Source organism: Cyprinus carpio, chromosome B18, assembly GCF_018340385.1.
Source record: "Cyprinus carpio isolate SPL01 chromosome B18, ASM1834038v1, whole genome shotgun sequence".
NCBI classification, from domain to species: Eukaryota; Metazoa; Chordata; class Actinopteri; order Cypriniformes; family Cyprinidae; genus Cyprinus; species Cyprinus carpio.
In genome coordinates this window covers 20,106,841-20,130,436 of record NC_056614.1, presented here as the reverse complement: position 1 = coordinate 20,130,436, position 23,596 = coordinate 20,106,841, and the positions used below count along the sequence as shown (strand labels likewise).

General features: G+C 35.4%; 1 protein-coding gene across 9 annotated transcripts in view; it reads left to right on the top strand.

The window, feature by feature from the left end:
• LOC109108993 (cadherin-13-like) overlaps window positions 1-23,596 on the top strand; it is a 355,177-nt gene that overhangs the window by 236,912 nt on the left and 94,669 nt on the right. For 8 of the 9 annotated variants that reach the window (XM_042744284.1, XM_042744288.1, XM_042744283.1 and 5 more), the window contains one exon: window positions 19,938-20,116. In XM_042744284.1, coding sequence (XP_042600218.1) covers window positions 19,938-20,116 — 179 coding nt within the window. Of the gene's footprint in view, window positions 1-1,375; window positions 1,522-19,937; window positions 20,117-23,596 lie in introns of those variants that run through there. The other variant, XM_042744291.1, reaches the window with a different exon arrangement.

The following is a 23,596-nucleotide window of genomic DNA, read 5'->3' as shown; positions in this document are numbered from 1 at the left end:
AAGTTTGCCTGTTAAAGTGCTGATATCTTTGCAAGGTCCAGTGATGATTCTGATGAGTTTTAAGGGTTTGCGTAACACTGTGGACTGTGTGCTAGGATTGACAAGACTTTACTCAAGGCGCGTTCACACAAAGAACACTTCAATGACTTGAGATTGCAAAAATTATCAAACAACAATTCCTGACGATTGCAATTTCCAATTCATGTTGACTTTAAAGGTGCGTTGTGTAATTTCTGTGCCATTAGCTGCACCAAATGGATTAGCAAATTACTGTTTTTAAAAGTTTGGAAGCCTCCTAAGTCAAGATCTTGAGGAAAACTAAATAATAATGTATGACCCACTGCATATTGACTTCCATATAGTATGTTTAAGAAAAAAGGCAATAATAGCAAGAATACTATATTTTTGCAAATTCGTTTGGAGTTGCTAGCTAAACTCTTTTTGAATATAGTCTATAAAGCAGGTAACTGCTGTGATGTGTCCTCCAGAGCTCTGCTTAAGGGCTTTGTAAGCTCCCAGACTTTTGAACTCTCAACCTGAACCATTTTTTTTCTCAGGATTTGATAAAAGGGATAGAATAATACATAGTCAAGTGTCAGCAACTTGAGAGGATTTCAGATGAGTGCTGACTCAGCCTTGACTTCTGTGAACTTGTGAGCAAAGAATATTTTAGAGATCAAGACCAAGGCATTCCACTGCAAACTTTGTGATTGTTCTATTCCATCATATTATTTGTGATGTTTGGATTTATACTGACGTTAAAGCATATACTTCACACAAAAATGAAAATTCCACTATATTTTACAAACATTGTAGTCTTTTCTTTGTATGAAAAAGAGCAACTTGCAGTTTTCAGAATAACTACTTCTATGGTCTTCAGAAGAATATACAGTACAGGTTTGGAACAACATGATGGTATGACAGAATTTTATTTGTTTTGGTGAACTATACTGTAATGGTTCCAGTTTATCAGTATAACCATGTCTTATGAGTCTGAGATGCCTGTCAGCCAGTGAAAATACATTATTTTTTGGCTTTGACTGTAGACAAATCTATTTCTGCTTCAAATAGCCAGATCTATGTGCGTCTTTCAAGCGCTACTTTTCGAAAACTAGAGAGATCACAGCTTTAACTCTCAAGGTGAAATATGGATCACAAGCTGTTCAATCCGCAGGGTTCCTTGTGCTTAAAGCTCTGATCCTGCCATTCAGACTTGTGAGATGCGCAGACACAACATTTTTTTTTTTTTTTTTTTTTTTTTTTTACCAATCCTCCAAATGCGGTGTTAGCAAGAATACAAAGCCCTGCCCCACTTTTCTGTGCATTTTGGTCTTTCTTCTGATTGCATCAGTAGGGGAGAAATTGTTGCATGTTGCATGCAAGAAAAGCAAAGAGGCAGCTAAAGTTTACTAGTCCTTTTTTTTAAATAAAATGATGACTGGTTTGTTCTTTTCTGAAAGTGTTTTGAAAAATTGAAGACAGTTTGAATGAACGTTTTCTTCTGTTATCCTGCCATTTATGGTGAGTGAAAATAGTTTTCTTCCGTTTTGGATGTTATTGAATTCCTAAGGAAGCCATGAAGATACTTTCTTTCAAATTTGGATAGCACACAATTTTAACACTCTAAAAGAACATTTATTTTTCATCAAATCAGCAATGTTCAAGATCAGAGAGTGTTCAGTTGTTCGTATTATAGATTATTATGGCATTTTCACATTAGACCTTGTTTCCATGGCATCTGTCGTCAGAAAGACCTGACAAGCTCTTATTTTGCTGTGTTCCTTGTTTGTATAGATATCCAAGTTTGTGGTGCAGACTTTTAAGAGCTGTAATGTGTGGGAAGACGACTTGGGGGCTTTGGATGACAGGACGTCTATCAAGGGGGTTCAAGAGCTCTTCAATTAATAATGACCACTCAAATCTGATGCTGTTCTGTTTCACTGATCCTTACATCATTTTTGTGAGGAAAAGAAAAGGTCTTTAAAGGACACAATCTCCTCTCACCACAGAAGAAACATCAATGCCCATTCATGTATGATGAGGCTAGACTCAGTGACATACTACTCGTAATGTAAGTTGAATTAAGTTAAATTGGGGCCATTTTTGCCTTTGAGATGATTGGAAAAAATGACCCAATTATCATAAATTAACCCTGGGTGCATTGTTTGTCAAAGAGGTATATATATATATATATATATATATATATATATTTTATAAATAGTCAGCATTACATATAAACAGCAAGCAATAAATCTTCAGTAGATCTTTTTAGAACTTTAGTACTTCATAGAAATTTTATGCCTGGTATTGACCTCCATCTTTAATCATGTCACAATTGGAATTCATTTATGAAAAGATATTCATTTAGGTCACTTGCTTCATCAGTGTGTAATAAAACACCTGTGATTGGATAACCTGAGAAAGATGTTAATAAAGGTTTTTTTTTTTTTTTTTTGTCTAACTGGTTCCATAAAGAACCTTTAACATCTGAAGAACCTTCCTGTTTCACAAAATATTCTTCAGATTATAAAAAAGGTAAGAAAGAGATGGCTCTTTAAAGAACCTTTGAAAGAACTGAATGGTTCTTTGTGGAACCAAAAATGGTTCTTCTATGGCATCGCCGTGAAGAACCATTGAAGTAACTTTTTTTTTAAAGAGTGTAGGTTGAGATTAATGTATTAGTTAAGGGATTACAAAGCAATGTTCATATATACCCCAGGGTGTACTTATGAGTAGGATTTCGATTGCAAACCTGTTACCTGCAAGTCATAACTTCTCATTAAAATTTGTGGAAAAGACAGTGTATATATATAATAGATGTAATTACATATTGGTTAAGCTTCTACGATATTTAAGATCCAGCATAAATGACTTTACTTTTGTTAAAGACCCCATCTTGATTTCATTTTGGAAATAAATCAAATAAATTAAGTTTAACTATGATTGCCCCAGAACTGTTTGTGCAAGATAAACAACTAAGGTATATTATTAAGAATCATCCTGAGGTTTGGAATCACTGATGTAAAGCATCATTACAAACAGTTTTCTATAGAGCCAAAGAGTAAAAAACATTGTTATGCTTTTTAAAATGGTTTTTCTTTTCCTTAACTCTACAAAACACTTTTAAAATTGCATGTAGAAGCAAGGATGGTGCCTGTTTGTGCGTATGTGTGATATGGAGTTACAGAGTGAGTTGGAAGCATTGTAAAGACATTCATTAGAGAAGCACACTAGGTTTCCATCACTCAGTTTCTGATAAAGTCGTACAGCCTGCTTTTTGTCTCTCAGCTGGAGTTGTGTGGACTTCATGACTTGCCGTAGGCTGTAAAAGAGAGTGGAAGATGACTTTCATGTAAAACATAGTCATTTCTCCTTTGAGAGTCACAATAAAGCCAATTGCTTAACAGGGATGGGGAGAAATGTGGAGAGATAGCTGTTTATTTCAGCCTTGTGCCTCATTTATGTTGACGCCCGAGTCCATTTTGTATTCATCAAATGCACATCTTTAATGTATGTACAAACTGTCTGTCCTTGTGTGTAGTGCAAGTGGAAATACAACAGTTTCTTGTTCTTCATAGGAACTCGACTAGAAAATAACATTTAATTTATATTCAGCATTTGCATTGCTATCAGAGGAAACTGCATCGTGTTTGAGGGACAAAGCTGAGACCTTATGACAGTGAAAGCAATAAGATTTAAGCTAAGCTTCAGAGGCAATCACTGCAAGACTACTTCGTCTTAGACTCCCCAGGTCTCCTCGGAAAACACTCTAATCATACATAACCAGCAGTTTAAAGGAGTAGTTCACCTGAAAAAAAGAACATTTTGCAATCATTTGCTCACCCGTGTGTCTTATTTCTTTAGTGAAACACAGCAGGAGATGTTCAGAACGCTTTTTTAAATGCAATGAAAACATACAGTGGCCTGTTAAGCTCAAAATGTACAATTAAGGCACTATTAAATTATATATACTAATATATATATATATATATATATATATATATATATATATATAAACACAGAATTGTGATGTTTACTTTTTATTTAAATTATATTATTATTAATTTTTATTAATTTTTAATTTCCATAACTTCGTGTTCAGACTCCATATATTGATTCTCACTTGTTCAAAAACAAAATGCAACCTGTCACATTTGAAAGTGCAAATTAGATTTGAGAAAAAAAGAAAACATTAACATTGTGCTAAACTACTTTTGAGCTCCACCAACCCGATCTCATGGCAATTTATACATATTGGACAAGGTGGCTAATTCGTATGAATTTGCATGACCTCACTCGTAAGAATTTGTATGATTTGTGAAAAATTGGACTAATTTTATGAGGTGGCAAATTCGTAGAGATTCGTACGAATGACCACCCCTAAACCGACCCCTCACAGAAATCATACAGAATTGTACGAATGAGGTCGTAAGAATTAGCAATCTCGTAAAATACGAACACATTGGTTGTGAGATCAGTCTGTACAAAGTACCTTAAACATAGTATATCACTAAATTATCACTGAAGCTTTGGCATAATGAAGATTAATTTTTTATCTGTACATTGTTTATCACTGAAATATCACTGAAACTTTGGCCATAATGAAGATACGTTTTGAGTTGTATTGTATTCAAAGGTAATTTGAGCTTTTGTCTGCATTTATTTGCAATAAAATAGATTTAAATGAAAGTAAACAATGTGTATGACCTCAGTTTACCCCAAAGTGTTTGATTAAGAGAATGTGTTGACTGACGGCAGAGTTTTGGGATGTTGTTCACCAAGTTTCCTGTTCACTCTCCAAAATTAAACATGCATTTCACTTCATCCCACGGCTTCATGTTAATGAGTTTCCCCCCTTTTTTTCTCATAAAAGAAATGTCTCCCATAATTTCTAGCTTGCAGGTAGAATGCAATCTTAAATGTAAGTTGGACCGCACTCGTTGTGAGATATGAGAATGTTACTGAACGCTAGGCTTCGGATCTCTGAGGAACCATATTGGTTTCTCAATTACTGACCCGAGGCTCTCATCGCCTGGTGTACGCTTAGAGGATGCGACTGAGATAAACACAACACAGTTTCTTCTGCTTTTGCATGTTTTACGCCCGTAATCAAATTCCTTTTCCTTCTTCCTTCTTCCTTTTTTTTTTTTTTTTTTTTTTTTTTTGCATATCTCATTTAGCACCACCTGCCTTAAACTCATCATCAATCCCTTTCCTTTTCTCCCTTTTCTTTCTCAAGAGTATTTTTATTTATTTATTTTTCTTGAAATTCATCTGTTTCCCTCTTTCCATACCTGGTTTCCTCATTTTCTGTTTTCATCTCTTTCCTCATATCTTTGGTCTATTGATTGATTTCAGTATGTTTTTAACAAACACAAGCTAATAGGTTTTCTGTTTCATTTGCAGTCTTGTGAAATAGATGGACCGTCCCTGATAATTAATAGCCGTGTCTGTTGAAAGGACCCACTTCTTTTGAATTGATTCAGACCTGGGAAGAAAAGCATTGTGTTTTTCTTATTGATGAAAATGCATTGCATACAGCTCATGTTCAGTTAAATAAAAAGACATTTTAAATGTCAAAATGTTGCATAAGTTTGCCCCCAAGAAATCCATTCTGCTAAACCTGTTTGTATCTCTTGCTTTAGATTTGAGTGGCATTTTCCTAAATGCAAATGTTTGGGACTTGAAATGTCAGATTCAGAGCTCTTTTTATTGTTTTCAACTGTCCTTCTGGCTGGCTGCCGCCCATCATAGCAGAAAATACTGCAGGGATGTCAGATCCATGCGAGTTGCCTTAATGATGTTTAGCTCGCTAGCAGATGTTGCGTTGAAAGGCCCGTCAGTTTTGCACCATCAGACACTGTCTCTTCGTATAGGTTGAGCCGAGTGGAGATGCTGAACACTCACACATGCACATATGACACATGTCTTCCAGTCTGTGGTGCCATTCGAACTGGTCTGGTCACATGACTGCACAGCTTCCCATCTTGTTTTTAACTGGTAGTATTGTGTGGATGTGTGTGTATATATATTTTAACCCAGGCTCATTGCAAAAAAATGCCTCTACTTAAATTTTTGCAAAAACATACCTACAGTTGCACCTGTACAGTGCAGTTTCCAGTTGAAATGAAAACTAGAGGCAGCAAAACACCAATTTTAATTTATTTTCAAAGTAATTATGGGGGCAGATAATCAATTCATAAAGATTTAATTTTCCATGGTTCTTTACACAATACTGTGTTATGACCTCAAAACATTTTGACCACAGTGCATGATTTGTAAACTAATATTATGTTTGCATAAAATATCCATCGCATAATGGGCTTTTCTGATGTAGTAAACTTGCTCAGTAGCTCACCCGATACAGCATTTCAATTGCAATTTGGAGCACTCGGATAAGAGTCTTGTGAAACACAGTTCACCAAAAGAGCTCAAAGCTGTATTAGAACAAGGTAAAATAGCATGGTTGCTTCAGCAAATTCATTTTTGTCCACTTGTGCTTCTGCCTGTTTTGTGTTGCTGGAGCCTGTGTAAAACACCTGTGCTCAGGGTGTTATTAGGTAAGGTGTAGCTCATCACAATGGCTTTGGTGATGGAACCATTTTAAATTCTAGTATCTTCCTCAACAAACGAACATAGAACTTCAAAGCAGCTTTTTCTGTTAGATCTCCAATTTCCATGCCCAAATCATGGCTTGGCTGGTGCCTACGTATTCATTGACTGTCACCATGTGGAGAGTGTGTTCTTTCTCCACTGAATTTTAATGCTTAACGTCAGCAGACTACAGCATGTTATGAAAATCATTGGAAAGGTGGTGCAAAGTTGTCAGTGTTGATGGGAAGGGAGAGTTTGGTCATTGGCAAGCAAAGATTTTATTAAAGTTAAAGTCTGTTATTATTATTTTCCTCTGCTAGAGTGATAATCAGTCGTCTTGTCGACAAAAAAGCACAAGATATTTAAAACATTAAAGAGGGCTTTTAGAATTTCAAAGTGCTTTTTTTTTCTATTAACTGATTGAAATCACTATATAGACTTTAAACCGCAGCGGAGGACAAGGAGCGGTTTGTGATTTAATCTGTCTGCTGATACAGACCAGAATGATTAATTAGTCTTTGAGACTAAAGAAAAGTTCTGCCACATCCCTTAGTAGATTAATAGACTTGTTGCAGAGCAAAAAGACTACTTAGTTTAGTACTTTTTTCATTAAGTGTATAATAGATCATGAACAGATTTAATTAATTAAGAGGTTTTTTTTTTTCTTTTCTTCATACTGCTGTCACAGCTATTGTTTCCACTTTGGATGTTTAATTATTTTAAAAACATCATGAATGTGCTTTTAAAACTGCCGATTTTCCAATATTTACAATGAGGAAAAAATGTAAAAAAAAATTATAATAATTATATATATATATATATATATATATATATATATATACACACACACACACACACACACACACACACACACACACACACACACACACACACACAAACACACACACTACTTTACAAAAAGATTGAGGATTTTTACAAATATTTATTAAATAATTATCTTACACTCACCAAGACTCTATCTGATCAAAAATACAGTGTCACAGCAAAATATTGTAACAATTATTTTTATTTTTGTATATTGTAAAATGTAATGTATTCCTGTGATGGCAAAGCTGAAATTTCAGCATCCATTTCTGCAGTCTTCAGTGTCACATCCTTCAGAAATCATTCAAATATCCTGGTCAAGAAATGTTTTGCATTTTTACTTTTTTTTTTTTTTTTTTTGAAAAAAGTTGTGCTGCTTAATGTTTAACCCTTCACTGATAAATAAAATTAATTGTGTGTATATATATATATATATATATATTTATATATATATATATATATATATATATATATATATGCATATAGTTGACTAACTTTTGAAGAATGCAAAGTATCAAGTTTATACATTGTTAATATCCCTGCCTTTTTAACTGTTGCAGAACATTCTGATTCATTTTGCAATGCTCTGTCTTTACTTGCTAAGGGAGGTCCACATGTTGTTGAAAGCTACATCACTGCAAATTTACCTTTCTTCAGAATCAGTTTTAGATCCAGGTGAAGCAGGTTTTCAGCCAATCCTCAGCACAATCCTGTGTGTGCTGAGACATCACCTTAAACCTCACTGGGCCACCAGAGGTTCATTTAGACAGCTCCATGAGCCCTGGGACCTGAACTACATCTGAGCTCTTTAAGCCACATAGACAGCAAATTTTATAGAACGGGCCCCAGAGGAGACAGTTCATCGCTGGGGTCTCAACCGAAAGGAAGTAACAGAGGTGGACGGGTTCTGACCCTGAGCTGTCAAGCATTCTGTAAACAGTTTTGGAGGGTGACGCATCGGGTAAAGATCTGGGATTTCAGTAACTTTCTTCTGTCTTGTTGTACATTCCTCTAGTGCAAGGATCTTGGATTTGAAAGCAATTCAGTGTTGACAGGCCCAGTAATTCTCTGCGGTTCTGTCCTAAAGCAGCAAAGTTCTAAAAGCCTCTGACATGTAAATGACCATAGTCTCATAAATCTATGAAGTGTTCTCATTCAGAAAGCAAGATTTTTTATTTTTTTTTTGTCAAAGACTCCATCTTTAGGGTCTTGACAGCCCTGATGTTGACAGAGATTATTATTTATTTTCCCTTTGAGTTTCTTTGGACGCTGTGGGGAAAGACTTTGACTTTTAGGTTCACAAAGGGAAACGTAGAGCAATTTTTGTTCTGTAAAAAAAGGGAAAATAATATCCCCAGGTGCTTTTAGGCCAGGGGCATAGTGGATTGTGTGAAAGAATAATTTCAGCTGTGTCTTCGCATGCTGTGGTCTATTTTCTGTAGTCTTCCGTCTGTGTTCAGTGAGTTCCCCACATGTTCTTGTGTTAGCATGCATGCTGCTGTCAGTGTTAAGTGTTACCTCTCGGTTGATTGTTTGAGTGATTGTCAGAAAGGTGTCATAAGGCTGCTTCCTGCTGTCAGGTTGTAGAAGAGAGTGTGTGACCACACACCACTGATGAGGTGTCAGAGACCGTCCACCATTACAGCTCCTGGTGGAAGCGGTGGGTCAGTAGAAAGAAGCAAGCAAAAAAAAAAAAAAACAGCCTAAAGTCATAGTCCACCTATTATTTATTTATCTCCATGTCCTTCCAAACCTAAATGTATTTCTTTCTTCTGCTAAACACCAAAGAAGATATTACAAAGAATGCTGATAACCAGATAACCAGGAAGTTTATTAAGTCAAGCAAACATTAAACCTGAATGATACAATCTGAGTTGTTTGTTTGCATTGCAACAAAAATTTGATGACTGAGCAAAATGTCATTTCACCTGAGCTTAATGTCTCCTTAAACACTAATTTTGCCCCTCTGAGGACTGCCATTCTGTGTTCTGGTTTGATGAGCGCAGCCATAGTAAGACACACATTATGTTTTAGTCACAGTGATGTGCGCATTAAACCGTACATATGCTGCACGCTGCCAGGATCCAAACGGATTCCTGCTGCTTTACGGATACACTGTGAAACAGATAGCTAATGCAGAAAGCTCCCACAGAGGTGTTAATTAGATTTTTTCATCTGAACATTACTGTAAACATACTCTTGCACTCCCCCTCAGATATACAAGCACAGACACAAACAAATTTGTTATCTAATTGAACAAAATTTCATTTGATGACATTCATTCCACTCCTTTTCTATTGCGTGTATGCATACTCGTCCACCATATCGGCCTTGTTTGCATTACCAGAACATGTTATGTAGTAAACTTAATAGAAATTAATACACAATGTGTCACTAATAGGAAGAGATGACATTCTGCACTTTAATCAGTTCCTGTGACTGGTGTCCTTTTCCTGAACTAGAAAAACAAAAATTATATTAAAATATTTAGTTAAACGCTTTGTCACAGTTTGCAGCTCAGTTCTTATGAAATGTTATTATAATTTAAAATAAGTTTTTTTCTTTTTTAATATATTTTAAAATGTAATGGGAAATCTGAATTTTCAGCATCACTCCAGTCTTCAGTGTCACGTGATCCTTCAGATATCATTCTAATATACTGATTTGGTGCTCAAGAAACCTTTCTTATTATTAGCAATGTTGAAAATAGTTGTGGAATGTAACATGGCTGCTGAAAGATTTTCCAAAATAGTTATTTTAAATGGTAAAAATATTTTACAATATTTCTGGGTTTACTGGATTTGACCATAGAAATGCAGCCTTGGTGAGAATAAAAGACTTCCTTCAAAAACGTAAAAAAATCTTAAATGAGTCAAAAAATTTTTTACAGTAGTGTATGTTATGTTGTGTTGTGTTGTGTTGTGTTGTGTTGTGTTGTGTTATGTTATATGTTGTTATGTTATGTTATGTTATGTTATGTTATGTTATGTTATGTTATGTTATGTTATGTTATGTTATGTTATGTTATACAATACAATTACCCAACAGGCTGAACCCAGAACTGGGGTTAACAAAAAATAACCCACCTTATATTACATTAAATATTGTCACTTTATCATCTTGTCTGTCTTGTTTATCATCAAAGCTACTCTTTGACTTTAGTTGAAATACTTGAAATTATGTCTAGCTTTTGAAGTTGCTTCAGTGTTTAATCAACTCTTTGTGTTTATTGGTACATGTGGCTCTGCACTGGAAACTGTTAGAATGAGTGAACAGCATGTTTAAGTGATAGGAATAATGGTGCAGGTAGAATTTAATTAGTCTGCTGTAGGCTGTGAAGGGGAAGAGAGGTGTGTTACTGTCATTCTGTCACAGAACACCAGACCACCTTTACATAGTCAAAGACCATTTCATACCATCCAACTGAAATTAGAGGATTTACTTCAGCAAACACATGCGGTTGTCACTCCCAAAACTTTGCAGTGTGTTTGTGGCGATTGTTATGCAACATCTGTGTCTCATTAAAAGACATACTTTTAACAAACACCACTTCAGATGTTGGTTGCATGCAGTGTAAAGGCAATTTCTGCTTGCTTTTATTTCTTTTCCAGACACCCTTGCATTCTTTTCTTTTTCTCTGTCATTTGCTTTCTCATCTTCTCATTCTCACTCGTCTCACTCACACACACACAGACACAGATCGTGTTAATAAGTGCTACCTCTTGCTCTCTTCTTTCATATCTGTAATGGAGAAGCTGGTGACAAGGACGGGATGAGAGAATGATGTGTGGCTTTATGCTGCAGCACTTTCCACTGCAGGCCTGGGATCAAACCGGACACACAGATTACGTTTCTGTGTTTACTTGCCCATGTGTGTTGTGGGATTTTATGTGAGCTACCAGAGCTCTGAGGCTTAATGAAACAAAAAAAGTTTGGAAGTGCAAGTTAAGGATTTGATTTTAAGACATTTTTCTTAGTTTTGAAAGTCAATTTTGGTACTGTGTTGGGTCGCCGCTTGATGTCCAATGTAAAATCACTGGTGTTATTTTATAACAAAAGGTTGCATAGCAGGGCATTGTGACACTGAATCTTGTTGAAATGAGATTGATTCTTTCATTTTAAGCCTCAGTTTTTACCTCCTGAACAGTTTTAGTTTCAGTCCTGAGAAACTAGTTATCTTTATTTAGGTTATACGTTTATCAGTCACAAAGGATGGTTCGGATCTCATATTAGAATGGTAGAAGTGATTTGTGGAAATGATTATGCATTGATGAGCACTTGTTGTATGCATTACATACAATACCGAAACAATGAAAGTGTTGGTAGTCCATTATTAGCCTTTTACTGGCACCCTGACGTTCACCTTTTATGTAAATCATCGATAATGTTCTCAAAAAGTGGAGGTTTTACACTCTTTGGTGTCCCTTTGGGATCGGACAAATGGTGCTTTAGAATGAATAAATTATAATTAAATGGCTGAGTGTTCTCTACTTATATGAACAGTTCACTGAAAATTCTCTCATTATTTCTTCACCATCCTGTCATTCTAAACCTGCATGCTGTTTTTTAACACTTTTAAAAAGATTTAAAGAATCTTCAGACACTTCTTTTAAATACAATAACAAAAAGAGCAATAAAAGTATCATAAAAGTAGTCCATATGGCTTTATAGGTCTTCTGAAACCATGCATTGGCTTTATATAAAGAAACTTTTGTCGTTCATGGATAATCTTGCCCTCTAGGGAGCTATTAGCTCCAGAAATGGAACACTGAGTCAGTGAATTGAATTCAGAAACTTCCTTTGGTAACGCGTCTATCTTTTTATATAAATCATTTCAAAGTACTGGTTGATCCTGTTAACTTGGACTGATTAGATCAGGAATGATCCAGTCACAGTACTGTTTCTCACAAAAAGCTATCGTATGGCTCCAGAAGATTTGAATATACATTATGGAATTTTTTTATTTTTATTTTTTTGGCAGCGGTATAAAAAGTCCTCAATTAGTGAAAGTTAACATATCTAGTGAAAAAAAAGTCCTCAATTAAAAGTACAGGTATCTGGCCAGAAACTTACTTGAGTAGAAGTAAAAAATAATAAATAATAATAATAATAATAATAATAATAATAATAATAATAATAATAATAATAAAGTAGAAGTAAACTAGAAAAAAATAAACACAGGAGAAGAAGTTCTTGTTTCATCACATTGAATCATCTTCTCCATGCAAAGTGAAATAAATTGCATGAAGTGTTTTTTTAGACAGACACACAAAGGTTTGGTTAAAACAGGGTAAACAAAACAAAATGCAGCAGCACTAGTCAAAAACATCTATATATTGCATAACAACAATTAAAATGCAGCACAGTGGAACACAAAATATTTTGCCATTTAAGGGAGCCTCTCGCCATCCCATATGTATATGACTTTCTTTCTCAAGATGAACACAAAGAAAGATTTTTAGGGAAACAAAAAATCTTTTGAAGCCAAACATTTCCCTGATGAAAGTTAAAGCTGAAACTGTGTGTTTGATGCACAGAACAAACATAAATGGTCAGTCAAGCTATCACACGATTGAGCTTCTGTTTGCCATATAATTATTGTGCGTAAGATGTTTTTAAGTGTTTTTTGCTAGTTTCAGCCTGACGCAGTTATCATTTTCAGATCCAGCGCCACATTGTTTAAATAGAAAATGCACTTGTGCCCATCTGTTGCCCATGTGCGTGCCGGCGCATTGTTGGCACGTTGCTATTTTGAGGCAACTGAAAACAATTGTGCCATTGACCAGCTAAAACCTGGTCTAAAGTCAAAGGCGCAGTATTTTTTATTTAAAGGGTGTGCTAGTAATATGCAACTATCGGCGTGTGCACAACGTGCATACACTCTGCTTATTGCACACACAGGAACACGCAATAGCACACAAACATACCAAATATTAAAAATGAAAGTATTACAATGTAAATGATTATTATTGTGTACGCTCACACCTGCTTCATCTCAGGGGGCTTTGGTGGATTCCAGCTTGTCCCGTAGATGGTCTGCTCGCGCATGTTAACCTTGTTCACAAGCAGATCTGTTTCATCTCTGGAGAAGCGTTCAGTCTTTGCTCTTGCAAATTCCACCATGTAAATGCGCTGCAAAAATGACCAGGATTTTTACAGTAGAAGACTCTAAAATGCTACAGTAAAAACCTATTAATTGGTTAACCGTAAGTTTCCCTACTATATACGGTAAAAACTGTATTGAACATTACATTAATTTTACGGTAGAATACCGTTTTTCAAAGAGAAAAAGAATGTATAATTTACAATGAATAACCATAAATTGACATTCCCAGAATTCCCTGCGTTACATTTTTCTTGGATGTTTCTTCTTAGTTTTTTTTTTTTTTTTATCATTTGTGTACATTAGGGTTGCATGTTACATCTAATGTTGTTAAATTAATGTTTATTGAATTATTTCAGTTTCATGTGTCTTACCATGATGGTGTTTAGTGTTTGCGTGAATGATACTTGCACCATCTATACATGTTAGTGTTAAAAAGCTGTTTGTGATGGGCTTTGGTTCATCGTGTGACTTTCTCATCACCACCTGCTTTTGGTGGTTATCAGTGTATTACAAAGGTACAAAACAGATTTCAGTACTTCCATGGGTTGGTATATTAGCAAAAGTAGCAAAAGTGGATTAAGACAAGCCCTAAGTGCACCTGTGTCATGTGCTTAGCACCCTATGAGTCATTGTTGAATGGAAAGGACTTACATTTTCTCAAAAATATCTAATATTTTGCTCCGTAACAGAAGTAATGCAATTCAGATTTGAAATGACATAAGGGTGAGCAAATACTGACAGAAATTCCTCTTTTGAAGGAATATATTTTTCTTTCATTCATTCCGTCTCCTTGACCATGAGAATGAAGTGTTAACCTAGCTACTTGTTGAGCAGGGAATGTGTAACCTGCAAAAAATCTATATATATTTTTTTTGTGCATGTTTTCTTTTAGCTTAGGTGCAGCATTTTACAATTTGAGTGTGAATGTGTAGATGCAAAGTTTCAAGTGTTTCTTCCTTATACAGTCTGTTTTTGCTATGGGGCTACATTTTGAGGGAATAAGTAAATTGCAGAATGGCCAGCAGGTTTTCATAAAAATGGTGCTTACTCGCCACAGTGTAATGAAACAACAGTAACGTTGAATAGCCACACTATGCCTGCGGACTTCTTTTAGACAGACCACTGAATTTCACTTGAGTGCCTATAACCAAGGTAGAATAGGCAAGCTGGGTCTGTGCACCATTCCACATTGTAGTCCATTTATCTTTCGCCAGAACCACTAGACGTATTGAATTACCTCTCAAAATGAAGGGTAATAGCGCTCTGTGCTTTTCTGTTGCTATGTAGCAGAGATGGTCTATAAAAAGCCACACTATTTAGAATTTTGTGCTTTTTGAAGTCTCACACCAAAAGTTTCAAACGTGTCCTTCGAATAAATCTCCATCCATTCCTGAACAAAAAAAAAAAGGTAATTTGGTAGATTTCGGATAGAAGATTAGCCTCATTATTTGCTCACTTTAAACTTAGCCAAAGTCCAAAGATAGCGCAGTGATCCCTTGTCCAGTAGCTTCTTTGTCTGTTTCCCCTGTGGACCTCTCGCCCTTCCTCTCTCTCGATTTTATCCTGGTATCTAGTCCGATCACTCGCTCACACACACCTGCTCCATCATTATTTCATCCTGTCTCAATCTTTCCCCCCGTTCTTTCCTATTATAAAGCCCATCACACAGTGCGCTGGCTTCCCCAGTGTGAATGAGATTCTGAAGTCATATTGATTTCCCTGGATGTCTATAATAGAGGATCTGCCACGTGTGACACCGGCCTTGTGTTAGCGCACTGTAGCTCTTACGTTCTTTTAACTCTCTCTGTACATCGCTGTATAACTGAAAACAGAGAGGTGGACTCAATATGAATTGTGCCTGCTGATGGTGTTGTTTATTTGCACATCACATGCTGTTTGCATTCTTTTAGCACCTAAAGGAATTATGAAATTGTTAAAAATGCAATTGTTTGGGCAAAATTAGCACTGAATGTGTTTTGCTGTTCTATGCTAGGTTGTCTGGGATGTAGCATACTATGATGGAATGGCATTGTTACATCACTGAGATTTATATTTATATGTTACCTTAAATAATGTAATGTTACTGTCTACTGTACATACTTCCCAATAGAATATTTTTAATGGAATAGTTAACATAAAATTAAATTATTTAGAAGGGTTTTTTATTTTATTTATTTTTTATTTTTTGCCCATACACTACACAAAAGAAATGTATGCAAAATAAATAAATAAATAAACAAAAAGAAAAACAAAAAAAACTGGATCTCACAAAATATATGTTTTTTGTTTTTTTTGGGGGGGTGGGGTAATCTGTATTTATAAGATTATAAGTAACCTGTACTTATAAAATGTATAAGTTTATTTCTATAAGACATTATATATATATATATATATATATATATATATATATATATATATATATATATATATATATATATATTTATATATATATATATATATATATAACTGAAAGAACACTGGTGACATTGTTTAGTGTGTTTGTGGAATCCTTTGAGAGAGAACAAGAAGAAAGCGAAAAATTGTCTGATTTCTGTGAATCATGGCCCGAACTTTCAGGATATAAATATGCCCTTTTAATGGCGTGACACATTTTGAGTTATTATTATGTAAAACCTCTCCTCCACAAAAGCTGAAGGGCCCAGCTTTTTAGCCAGCGCTTGATTTTAAGCAGCTGGGGCCATGTCGAAGTGGAAGGCACCCTGTGGAGAAGCCCACAGTTTTGGATGGTACACCACTGCCTTCGGTTCTGGAGTGGGGCCCTGTGATTGGCACCCACCAGGCTTCAGCTGTTGTCAGAAGGCAGAGATGCCCACTGAAATGCCTTGATCTTCCAAACAACACATTCTTCTGCTATATTAGAGAGCAACAGGGTGAGAAGACGAAAACAGTGTGCGCAACAGATAAAGACAGCGCTCTAGGTATAGCCACAGAAAGTCTGAATGAGAAAGGTTTAAATTATGAATTATTATTATTATTATTATATACTGTAAAAAAATATTTAAAAGGGTCATATGATGCTGCTAAAAAGAACATTATTTTGTGTATTTGGTGTAATGCAATGTGTTTATGCGGTTTAAGGTTCACATTATTTTCCACATACTGTACATTATTGTTTCTCCTCTATGCATCGCCTTCTGAAACTCATCTCTTTTATATATATATATATATATATATATATATATATATATATATATTATACACACACACACACACACACTGTTGTTATAACAAGGATATATAAGTATAAGTTATACTTATACTGTTATACTGTTTACTATGTTTTTTTTTTTATAAATATAGTCAAATACATAGATTTATTTATTTATTTATTTATTTATTTTTACAAAATATGTATTAAAAAAAATCTATGTTTTTATATATATATATATATATATATATATATATATATATATATATATATATATATATATATATATATATATATATATATATATAATTTTTATGTTTATATAGCGCAAGTCTATGTAGCACATCCTACTTGCCTGTTCATACTATGGTTAATTTCAGTATGCCAATGAATGTTGATGCATAGTTAACGCAGAGTTAGACACCAAGCCTGATATCAAATTAACCGCTCAAGTCAGGCATTTTATGAGACATTATTCATTTCAGTGTTCAGCCTCTTGTTCAGTGTGACAAGATGGTGGAATTAAAATGGAGAAATAAAGAGCCAGAAAGAAAAAGTCCTCACTCTGACTGATCCCATAGCCCCAATTAGATGAACAGAGTTGATAATACAGTAATGGAGACCCGCAGATTCAAGTCTAGCCAATTCAGGTCCTCCCATTAAACCTTCCAATGTAGTTAACATTGATTCCGGCTTGGCGCTGTGGAGAGTATGGACTTCATAAAGGAAGACAATAGCTCCTGAATTGGGCTCAGCTTTGACATAATTGCCTCATAATTGCATAGCAGTGATTTGTATTCACTTTCTGGCCCTTCCCATCAGCCAATTAGATCTGCTTGTTGATTTATGTGTGTGCTGATGGGATCTGATGGCTTTTGTCATGGTTCATATTGATGAGCGCTAAATACCTCATAGCTTTTTGATCTTTATGAGGGTGCAGGAGGAGAACAGGTTAATAGAACTACAGGAACCAGATTGAATGTTGATTCAGAAACAAGGGGTGTTGTGGTGATTAGGTTGATTGTGCTATTCTTTCACAAATGTTTGTTCAGTTGTAAAAAATTCTTGATTATGAATGCATTCTATAAATACTGTGTACAGAATGTTTGGACAGGACAAGTTTTCACTGACAAGGAAATCAATTTCTACTTAAATGTCTTAGAAAAGGAATAGTACTAAAGTTGTCTTATTTTGGCTGAGAGATTCATTTTGACAGGATTTACAGTCATTGATTTAACTTAGCTCTAATGGAAAGACATAAAATAAGCTATTCATCTTTTTGAGGCAAATGCATTTTTTATTGTATATTATTATTCTTTTCTGGTGTTTAGAAGTTTCTGAAGGACAAATACAGGTATCTATCTATCTATCTATCTATCTATCTATCTATCTATCTGTCTGTCTGTCTGTCTGTCTGTCTGTCTGTCTGTCTGTCTGTCTATCTATCTATCTATCTATCTATATATTTATTGTATATTATTATTCTTTTCTGGTGTTTAGAAGTTTCTGAAGGACAAATACAGGTATCTATCTATCTATCTATCTATCTATCTATCTATCTATCTATCTATCTATCTATCTATCTATCTATCTATCTATCTATCTATCTATCTATATGTCGGTCTATATGTCTGTCTGTCTGTCTGTCTGTCTGTCTGTCTGTCGGGATATATTGGGAGCCAGTTTTGGTAATTTTGAATAAATAATCAGATATAAATTATATGTACATACAATGGCCCACTCTTAAAATTGTATCTTTGCACATTCTTTTCTTCTCTAGAGCTTTTACCTCATTCAGTTATTGTACCGGTTCATTTCTTTCTTTCTTTCTTTCTTTCTTTCTTTCTTTCTTTCTTTCTTTCTTTCTTTCTTTCTTTCTTTCTTTCTTTCTTTCTTTCTTTCTTTCTTTCTTTCTAAACCCATATAGCCTGTATGTATGTATGTGTGTATATATATATATATATATATATATATATACACACACATACATATATATAGCCTATAGGGTCTTGAATGTTTGTGTTTTATCTGTTTATTTGCCATTTGATTAATTTTTTTTAGTTTGTAAAAACAATTGACAAGAGTAAAACCATGCAATAAATAACAGGGTTTTCAAACTTAATTTCAGTGCTAGGTTGCTCTTCATAAAGTGCAGTATGAGTGCTCTTGTCTGGGTGCTTGTCTTTCCGTATGTGCATGAGAGAAAGAAAAAGGTTGCATGTGTGTGTGTGCAGTCATGCTGTGCGCACACTCGTATGTGTGTCAGTGTGTGTTTCTGCGAACACGGAGGTCGTATAACTTGCTGTACCCGAACAGTGAAGTGGAACCACTCGCTCTGACTAGCGATGTCACGAGAGAGCCCCGCTATGCGCTTCAGCATGTGTAATTAATCATTAGAGGTGTACTGCTTAACCGCTGCCTAATACCGTCTCTCTCCCTGTGCAGATACACTTCTCCCTTAATTAGCTATAATTGCCTTTTACTCATTTACTCTAAGATGCTAATATTCCTATTTGAGGGTGTCTGCACATGTCCCCCCAGTTTCTTTTTATTTTTCTTTCTCTTTTTGGTGCCTGCTGGATTTATGCCATACAGTGCGAGAGCTCTTGTAAAGGCTGATCAGAGGTTAACGTCACTGATAGAGGCCATTAACTTCAGGAGATAGATATGACTTAGCCTCGTGTCACTGTCTGGTCACTGTGACTTTGAGAGGCTCTGGCTCCATTTGCGGCCCACTTTTGCGGCTGAGCACATTCAGATGAGATGGAGGGAAAATGAAATAGATGAACAGCATCACTTGAACTGTGCTATCGCCCTCTCTCCGGATACTGTCGAGCTGCTGTTCATTCCGGAGACCACGTCTGAGCGAGGAGGCGAGCTGATATCTCAAGGATTGACTAGGATTACAGTTCATCTGCCAAGAGCAGCATCCTTATTTTAGATGTTGTACAATATAACTCGGATGTGCTGGGTGAATCGTAACAGGGCTTCTTAGAAGTAGACTTTTGCTCTTTCGTATTTTCTGCCCTGAAGCCTCATTCAAAGTGCGTTGCCTTCTCTTGCTCGGCTCACCGAGTTCGATCGATTACAGTTCCGTTCGGCTGTGCGGTTTAATGAAAAATGGCAATACAAGTGGTGTCGGTGTACAGATAAAACCTTAAGGATATAGTTGGCACCAAACCGAGTAGCATCCTGCCCATTTGTCTCCATTATAACTCATTGTTTTTCATCTGTTTTTGGCAGGCACTACAGTGATGACCATGACGGCTTACGACGCAGACGATCCCAACACGGACAACGCTGTACTGCGCTACATCATTGTGAGACAGCTGCCCGATAAACCTTCACCCAATATGTTCTACATCGACCCGGAAAGAGGCGACATTGTCACCGTAATAGCACCCCACCAGCTTGATAGAGAGGTATGTGCTTTCTTTGAGTGCCTCTTTTTTATTGCTGGATGGATGTAAATTATATGAAGTAATAGCAGACTGGTGAACAGTGTGCTGTTTATTATATTGTATGATGTTTTTAATCACTGGTGTACTGCAAATTTCTGGGCCCCACCCACAGCTGGTGATGTCATGGACAAACTTTGTATCGGTTGAAATAAGGCAATTTATCCCTCTCTTAAATTCCTTTATTTTCTGTAACTCTTTATAACAAGGTTTAATCAATGGAGGTAAATGCATTGGTAATCATACAGTTTCTACATTTAAAATCTAGTTCTTTTTTAATTTTTTTCCCAGTACAAATGAACAGTCTTTAATGTATTTTGAATTAATAAGGAACAACAGCATATGATAAAATTATGTTTATAAAACAGAAGTAAATAAAAGTTAAAATATCAATTACTGTAAAAAAAAAAAAAATGTAATACACTATCATTCCAAAACATGAATGAAAATTGATCAGTGACATTTATGATATTACAAACATTTCTGTTTCAAATAAATGCTGTTCTTTTGAACTTGCTATTCATCAAATAATCCTGAAAATAAATGTATCACTGTTTCCACAAAAATATTATGCAGCACAACTATTTTCAATATTGATAATTTTTTACAAATCAGTCTATTAGAGTGATTTCTGAAGAATGATCTGGTTAAATATTCAGCTTTACCATCATAGGAATAAATAGGCTTTAAATATATAATAAAATAGAAAACAGTTATTTGAAATTGTAATAATATTTCATAATATTATTATCATAATATTAATATTACAGTTCTGCAACATTTTTACACTGAACAAATAAAAGCAAAATTACTAAGTATAAAAGATTATTTTTTTTTTAAATGACATGATTTTGGAAGTGTAAGTATAGTCTATAAAAATGTAAACAATTAACTGTTTATCATAAAAAAATTGTGAGTTTGTGATAGCTAATGCATTTACTAATGTTAACAAATTGAATCTTATTGTAAAATCATTTCCTTCTCTCTTTGTATTTCCTGTCTTGTTCTGAATTACTTTCTATTGATATTTCAAGATTTCTGCCATTTAGAACTGTATATTTGATGGGCAACAGCAAGTTTACAGCATGTTAGTGGTGTTAGCACTGGATTTAAACCACTACACAAACATTGTAGCTTAAACATACATGCTAGGAAAGCTATTCCACCATTCAGAAATATCTTACACTGCTGCTGCAGTGTGTCAATCAGCCCAGGTCTTATTTAGTGTCTGCAAATCAATTTTCCATATAATACAAATGGCGAATTTACAAAATGTACCACAGATATTTCAAAAATACCCATTTTAAAGACTGTCAGATCTCGTAACACAGCTGGCTGTTTTCTTACAGCTTTATGGGTTGAACCTCTAACAGGAGGGCCGACAGAACGGAGGCTTTCTGTTCAAACCGAGCTCTGCAAACAAGCAAGCAAACAAGAGGGGGCAAATCTGCGGGGACAGAGAATAACGGCGGTGTGTTTTAATGTTTAACTATCCTCAAGACACCTTTAGAGCAAGTATATTAGAGCAGATTCCTCTGCATATTAAAGCAGGGGTTTTAACGTTGTTAAGAGACGGGAGGTTGGATGAATGCAGGGAAGATCCTACGGTATCTTGAGGACAGGGGGTGTTAGCGATGCATGCTAATGAGCAACTGGAGGAAGCGCTTCCCAGCTCTGAAGCAGAGCAAGACAACAGCATGATTGCTTTTTCTGCGGGGTGACGAATGAAGGAACATCAATTCGGCCCGCTGCTGGAAGAGGAATATTAGCTGTTGTCAGACACTTAGAGCATGCTTTAATTGAGGTTATACACACTTATCCACCAACATCGGCTGTGTCCGACAAGGCCAGTAGAAAACCCCTCAGCTGGAACAGAGCAAAGCCATCATTAAATGCATGTTTGTATGCGTTCCAGAGCGTGTTTGATAGTCAGGTTGACGTTGTAATTGAAATGTTACATGAAAGGTGTCTGAATGTAGCCATTTATTCTGATTTCTTCATAGTGAAACGCTGGATGTTGACAAACTGCTTAAACTTTCACTGTCACTGCTGAGACTCACTGACACCATGTTTCCTCTGCACGATTCCCACAAGACTGTGCTTCGTTGCAGTTGATCTCATATGTGTGACAGATGTTTTACACAATGAGCTCCAGGGGATTTCAGGTGTGTTAAGGAGACAGGTGTGCGCTGTTTCTTTCCCAGAAATTTCTTTTTTTCTTTCTTTTAAAACTCACTCTTAAATGCATATAAGTATGAAAATAATTACTGATCTATTAGGACAATATTTTTATGTTATGTCATGTCATGTTATATGTTGTTTTGTTTTGTTTTGTTTTATTAAAACCTTAACCTAGACCATAACCATGATTTAAGATATTTAAATACCACATAATTGTATGTTTAAGTAGCCTAAATATACTAGCATATATATATATATATATATATATATATATATATATATGCTAGTATATTTAGTATATATATACATATATATATATATATATATATATATATATATATATATATATATATATATATATATATATGTAGTCTGAATGGGATCTGGTCAGGTGCTTTCCAGAATATATGATACACTTCTAAATCTTCCTACATTTGTCTGTACATGAATAAAAAAAGAGCTCTTTGAAATTGCTCAACATGTCAGTTTTATTCCTGCCAAAATCATTTGAATGCACATGGCATTGTAATTAAGACGTCCGGGTTCATGTGTAGAAACTTCCCAGAAAGACTTGTGAAGGCAGCACAAGAATCGGACAGGTTGATCTATTTAATTGGATGCATACTCACATAGAACTGTTTCAGCAATAATGGCTAGTTCAGCTAATGGCTTGTTGACAGCTTGCGAAACTGTCTTGAACAGCGTTTTCTCAGTGCACACATCTCGTGACAGGTCAAGGGTGCCTTTTCTTACCGGTATCTCTCAGAATAGCATGCGTGACTAATAATGCTTGTGTGTTGGTGTTGTAAGCTTCTACAGTACCTGATGTGCTACATCAGATCAGATTAATCAGGTAGAACTCACTTGTCAGAAATGGCAACATCACAACTTGGTTAAATTACATTTTGTAATCTTATTTCATAGTAACTCTCAACTACATGAAACATAATTTATAATTAACTGGAAAACCAAAAGCTCTTATATAAGCCAAGATCCAGTCCCCAAACTATCATCTGTTCATGTGCAGCAGACAGCAGATGCCCTTTCAAAAAGATACGGAGGATGATCACATGCACCTGTCACGGATTGATCTTTTCCTCTGATCTGACTGGTTTAGAAGCTTGCAGCACTGATCCTACACACACGCCTGTTGAGTAATGTAAATGATCACACAGTGTTTCAGTTACACAACCTTCTGAACATTAACTGGTCTCTGTGTAGATGTGCGGATATGGTTGTGTATGAGTACTTACTTTTGAATGT